This window comes from Salvia hispanica, chromosome 5, assembly GCF_029641045.1.
Source record: "Salvia hispanica isolate PSC_SH4W2 chromosome 5, Shi_PSC_v1, whole genome shotgun sequence".
In the NCBI taxonomy this organism is placed as follows: domain Eukaryota; kingdom Viridiplantae; phylum Streptophyta; class Magnoliopsida; order Lamiales; family Lamiaceae; genus Salvia; species Salvia hispanica.
Window position 1 is genome coordinate 30,355,997 of NC_142696.1, and position 5,933 is coordinate 30,361,929.

A 5,933-nucleotide genomic window follows, 5' to 3' on the forward strand; every position below is an offset into this window, starting at 1 on the left:
AAGTGTGTTTAGTTGGGCTAATTCAGAACTTTCATAATTTAAGGGGCAAATTAAAAAAAATACTAGTACATTACATATTTTTAAGGAGCAGAGAGAGTATTTGATATGTACCATGGAATCATAATACGCAATGAATTCTGACCTACGTAAATAATCACCAAAAAGCTGTATATTGTTTGGTGTGCGACATTGGGAAAAATGTCTTATGGACTATGAGCATTAGCAATGGGAGCCGATCGCAAGGGCTGAGCGATCGACCCCCCATGGGCTCCGGAAGGTCTCCATTGTGGAGCAAGGGCGATGGCCACTCACCATGGGCTACTCCCAGAGGCCGATGGAACGGCTCAACCGATCTCCCTCTTTTCTTTTCTTTTTTAAAAAAAATTAATTTATCTTTTATCACTCCCCTTCAATTCACATTCATCCCTCTGCAATCTCAATCTCAATTGTACTCCTCTCTTGTTTTTTTAATGATGTTTTATTTTGGCTTTTTTAATTTTGTTGAAATTTGCTTCTCGTTGTATTCTTTTTCCAATATTGTAATACTACAACAAAGAATTAATTTATTATGTATATTTTAATTTAAAATATTTAGACATTGAAATAAAATAATAATGATGTAGAAATGAGATGAGCTCTAAGATGCGCTCTCATTGCAGAGAGATAGACTCTGAGATAGGCCTGTTGATGAGGTAGGAGAAAATGGAGATAGGCCCCTGAGATGAGCTCCGGAGAGAAGGTCACCACTGCTATGCTAATGCTCTAATGCATTTTTATTGATCTATAATTTAACTGCAATTGGGTGGTACAACTTAGCCTAGTGCATTGCAATCATTACGATACCTAAGGTATCCTAATGTGGTTACCCACAATCGACTTGAACATGACCCAGTCGAAATGCTAGCTAATTATTACTCCCTCCCTCCTCCCTGATAATTTGTTAGTACTTATTTTCATTTTTATTCGTCTCTAAAAATTTGTCACATTCATTTTTATTATTTTTGATATGGACCCCAAATTCCATTAACTTATTCCCACTCACATTTTATTATAAAACTAATAAATAAAAGTAGGACTCACATACTACTAACTTTTTCAACTCATTTATATCTTAAAACTTGTGCTGAATCAAATGGTGACAAATTATTAGAGACGGGGGAGTAGTGGAGTACTATGATTAGATTATGTAATTTTTGTTTTAATAATATGTAATTTTAGGATTTAAATTATATAGCAGTAATTTTTAAATTTTTATAAATTTTCTATTTTTAATGAAAATGCATAGTTACTTTAAATATAATACATAATACATAATTGAATAAAAAATTAAAAGTGAGACTATGAATAGTGTAAAAAAAGAATGATAAGTTGTGAGTGTTGTTTTGTAAGTAAAAAATGGTTTAAGACTCAGCTAACGTACAATGGTTTGTGGATGAGTTTATACCTCTCATAAACTCATTTTTCTAAACTTGTGCATACTAAGGTTCTGATGGACTTCTCGTCTGCTAGCAATGCGCTTATATTTCATTTTCATATATTTAGTAGTGAATTGATCTACTGTCAATTTTAGCTGATTCCAATTTGCTCTTAATAGTTCAATTCAAGTGTTTTATAGAAATTTGATAATGCATGATATTTTTGTCTCATCTCTTACTTGAATTTAATATTGTCTCATATTTTCTTTTGAGTATATTTTGATAAAATATAGTCCTTCTAATATAGAAACTTGTTTTGATTGGCAGTCCACATTTGAAGGTGAAAACTCGCAAGTCAGCCTTTCACTATTGAAAAAACTAATTATGGAAACCGATAGAGAAAAAGTGTTGGATGGCGCATTGTTTTCGCATAGCTAAAACAAACTAGTATAAAAGGAACATTAGGTGTGACAAAAAACGGTGTGTTCATTGTGCTCACCATCAAGTTATTGCTTGGCAGGCACACACTGTTAAGCAATAAGGAAAGAGATACAAACTTTTATCTCTTTCCACTTGAACCATAAATAATAAACCATGGCTTCCGGCATTTCCTTAGAAGATATAAGAAATGAAACAGCTGATCTTGTAAGTATTGCATTGCAAGTTTTGTTGAAGAATGATCGTATAAATATCGTTTCTTGTTGTTGTGTAACAGGAGAAGATCCCCGTTGAGGAAGTGTTCGCAGCGTTGAAATGCACAAGGGAGGGATTGACCTCAGCCGAGGGCGAAACGCGCCTCCATATTTTCGGGCCTAATAAGCTGGAGGAGAAGAAGGATAGCAAGTTCCTCAAATTTTTAGGCTTCATGTGGAATCCTCTTTCTTGGGTGATGGAGCTTGCTGCTATCATGGCTATTGCTTTGGCAAACGGAGGCGTATGATCATTGTTTCCTTTCATAACCTCCTTTCGTGTTTCGTGTTATTCGACTCCAACGATCACGTTTTTATGATACAGGGGAAGCCTCCGGACTGGCAGGACTTTGTTGGGATTATGGTGCTTCTCATCATCAACTCGACCATCAGTTTCATCGAGGAGAACAATGCTGGAAACGCTGCCTCCGCTCTCATGGCTGGCCTTGCCCCGAAATGCAAGGTCTTGAGAGACGGAAAGTGGTGCGAGCATGATGCCTCTATCCTTGTTCCGGGAGACTTGATCAGTGTCAAGCTTGGTGATATTATTCCGGCTGATGCTCGTCTCTTGGAGGGAGATCCTTTAAAAATCGATCAGTCGGCCCTCACCGGTGAGTCCCTCCCTGTGACCAGGCACCCCGGTGATGAGGTCTTCTCCGGGTCCACCTGCAAGCAAGGCGAGATTGAGGCGGTTGTCATTGCAACTGGAGTTCACACCTTCTTTGGAAAGGCTGCTCATCTTGTTGATAGCACCAACAATGTGGGACACTTCCAGAAGGTAACTAGCAATGCGTCTGATACAAAACAAACAGGAAAACTCAGTCCAAAAGACTAGCATGTTAGGAGAGAAAGCTCATTTAGTCTATATACCACACACTTGTTCGTAACAGCCCCATTTTTGTTTTTTTGTTTTTTTAGAAAATATTGATGATTGTTTTTGGTTAGGTGTTGACGGCTATTGGCAACTTCTGCATCTGCTCAATCGGTGTGGGAATGATCATTGAGATTATTGTGATGTTCCCCATCCAGCAGAGGAAGTACAGAGACGGGATCGACAACCTGCTCGTGCTGCTGATTGGAGGGATTCCGATTGCCATGCCAACCGTGCTGTCTGTGACCATGGCTATCGGGTCCCACAGGCTCTCGGAGCAAGGGGCCATCACCAAGAGGATGACGGCCATTGAGGAAATGGCCGGCATGGATGTTCTCTGCAGTGACAAGACGGGAACGCTCACGCTCAACAAGCTCACCGTTGACAAGGCTCTGATTGAGGTGTTCCCCAAGAAGATGAGTCCGGATACTCTCATGTTGCACGCGGCCCGGGCTTCTAGGGTGGAGAACCAGGACGCCATCGATGCTTCGATTGTCAACACGCTCGCTGACCCTAAGGAGGCGAGAGCCGGGATCACTGAAGTGCATTTCTTGCCATTTAATCCTGTCCAAAAGCGCACTGCAATCACCTATTATGACTCTAATGGAGATTGGCACAGATCTAGCAAGGGTGCTCCCGAGCAAGTAATAATTATACTAAACCATATATTCACAATCTTCATTCATGTGTTTCCATTTAAATACTTCATCCTTTTCACCATGTTAGATTATTGAGCTCTGTGGCCTCAAAGGGGAAACCTTGAAGAAGGCACAAGAGATCATTGACAACTTTGCCAACCGCGGCCTTCGTGCTCTTGGCGTTGCACGACAGGTGATGCATGCATGCATATCTTTTGTTTTACTCATTATGCATTATAGTGATGGTGTTATGTATGTTACAGACAATCTCGGAGAAATCGAAGGAGAGCAGCGGTGAGCCATGGGAATTTGTGGGACTGCTGCCTCTGTTTGATCCTCCGAGACATGACAGCGCAGAGACCATCAGGAGAGCCCTGGAGCTGGGCGTCAACGTCAAGATGATCACGGGCGATCAGCTTGCCATCGGTAAGGAGACCGGGCGGAGGCTAGGCATGGGCACCAACATGTACCCATCTTCATCCCTTCTTGGACAGAGTAAGGATGAGTCCATTGCTTCCATTCCCATTGAGGAACTCATCGAGAAAGCCGATGGATTCGCTGGAGTTTTCCCAGGTAACGAAACCAAAAATAGAATCTTTGGAAACAACAAGAGTTTTAATGCAAAATTGGTAAAACAAGAGTGATAAGTAGAAAAAGTAGCTGAACTAATGTTAGTGGATTGTGGGGTCCATTTCCTAAAATGGAGAGTTTCTTATTTTTAGGAAACAGAAGCAGTAATAAAAACTGATTTTGCAGAACACAAATACGAGATCGTGAAGAAACTGCAAGAGAGAAAACACATATGCGGCATGACTGGGGATGGAGTGAACGATGCCCCGGCCCTGAAGAAGGCCGACATCGGCATTGCGGTTGCTGACGCAACAGATGCTGCGAGGAGCGCATCGGACATCGTGCTGACGGAGCCGGGTCTGAGCGTGATCGTGAGCGCAGTGCTGACGAGCCGCGCCATCTTCCAGAGGATGAAGAACTACACCATCTACGCAGTTTCAATCACCATCCGTATCGTTCTAGGATTCATGCTGATCGCCCTGATCTGGAAGTTCGACTTCTCGCCCTTCATGGTTCTCATCATCGCCATCCTCAACGACGGAACCATCATGACCATCGCCAAGGACAAAGTCAAGCCGTCTCCCATGCCCGACTCATGGAAGCTCAATGAGATTTTCGCCACCGGCATTGTTCTTGGGACTTACATGGCTGTCATGACCGCCATCTTCTTCTACCTCGCAGCTGATACCGACTATCTCTCTGTAATTCAACTCATGAACTCAACTCAAACAACAACAAAAAACTATGATGATTCATTCATTCATTGATCCGTCTTTTTTATTGGTTTAAGGCGATTTTCAAAGTGAAGTCTTTGAGGGAAAGTCCAGATGAGCTTACAGCTGCTCTCTATCTTCAAGTGAGCATCATCAGTCAAGCACTCATCTTCGTGACGAGGTCACGAAGCTGGTCTTTCGTCGAACGCCCCGGTCTCTTGCTTGTTTTTGCTTTCTTCGCAGCACAGTTGGTGAGTTTTGTATGTGATTCATTCATTGGTGCATGTGATATCATTTTATTCATTTATGTATGTTTATTCAGGTGGCCACGGTGATTGCTGTTTATGCCAACTGGGAATTTGCAAGAATCAAAGGCATTGGATGGGGGTGGGCTGGAGTGATCTGGATCTACAGCATCATCACTTATTTCCCACTCGACATCCTCAAATTCATCATTGGCCTTGCATTGTCCGGCAAAGCTTGGGATTCCATGATTCAGAATAAAACCGCTTTCACTACCAAGAAGGACTATGGCAAGGGAGAGAGGGAGGCGCAATGGGCCGTGGCTCAACGTACTCTCCGTGGCTTGTCGACTGCATCAGACAGCGACAAGGATCACATCGAGATATCTGCAATTGCAGAGCAGGCAAGGAGAAGAGCTGAAGTTGCAAGGTACCTGTTGCTGGAACACATCACTGTATATGATTTCTTCAATCCTGTCACCTTCATCATCATCACTTTCCTTTTTTACAGGCTGAGGGAAATCCACACTCTCAAGGGACATGTTGAATCAATGGTGAAGCTCAAGGGATTGGACATCGAAACCATCCAGCAACACTATACTGTGTGAAGAGTCAGCTTTATGAAACGATACAGATCGAAGAAGTGACGGACACCAGATATAGATATTCATCTGTTTCTTTCGTTTTATGTCATGATAAAGAATTGGATGGAAGTCATTTATAAAACATTCTTTGCTGCTTCTCTCTTCTTTAACTTGCTTCACTGCACACAAGATTTGCACAAACATTGCAAAC

At 41.9% G+C, this 5,933-nt stretch overlaps 1 protein-coding gene across 1 annotated transcript; it reads left to right on the forward strand.

Moving 5' to 3' along the window:
- Positions 1 to 1,921: 1,921 nt before the first annotated feature.
- On the forward strand, positions 1,922 to 5,878 carry LOC125188603 (ATPase 8, plasma membrane-type). Its single transcript, XM_048085549.2, has 10 exons — positions 1,922 to 2,060; positions 2,131 to 2,349; positions 2,430 to 2,882; positions 3,050 to 3,619; positions 3,702 to 3,806; positions 3,877 to 4,186; positions 4,370 to 4,884; positions 4,974 to 5,147; positions 5,219 to 5,568; positions 5,650 to 5,878. The coding sequence occupies exons 1-10, from the start codon at positions 2,010 to 2,012 to the stop codon at positions 5,744 to 5,746; spliced, it is 2,844 nt and encodes a 947-aa protein (XP_047941506.1). The 5' UTR covers positions 1,922 to 2,009; the 3' UTR covers positions 5,747 to 5,878.
- The last annotated feature ends 55 nt before the right edge of the window (positions 5,879 to 5,933 follow it).

Coding starts and splice junctions, on each gene's coding strand:
- LOC125188603 (XM_048085549.2), top strand. CDS start 2,010: ATGGCTTCCGGCATTTCCTTAGAAGATATAAGAAATGAAACAGCTGAT. Junction 2,061..2,130: donor GAAATGAAACAGCTGATCTT/GTAAGTATTGCA, acceptor GTTGTGTAACAG/GAGAAGATCCCCGTTGAGGA. Junction 5,148..5,218: donor CTTTCTTCGCAGCACAGTTG/GTGAGTTTTGTA, acceptor ATGTTTATTCAG/GTGGCCACGGTGATTGCTGT.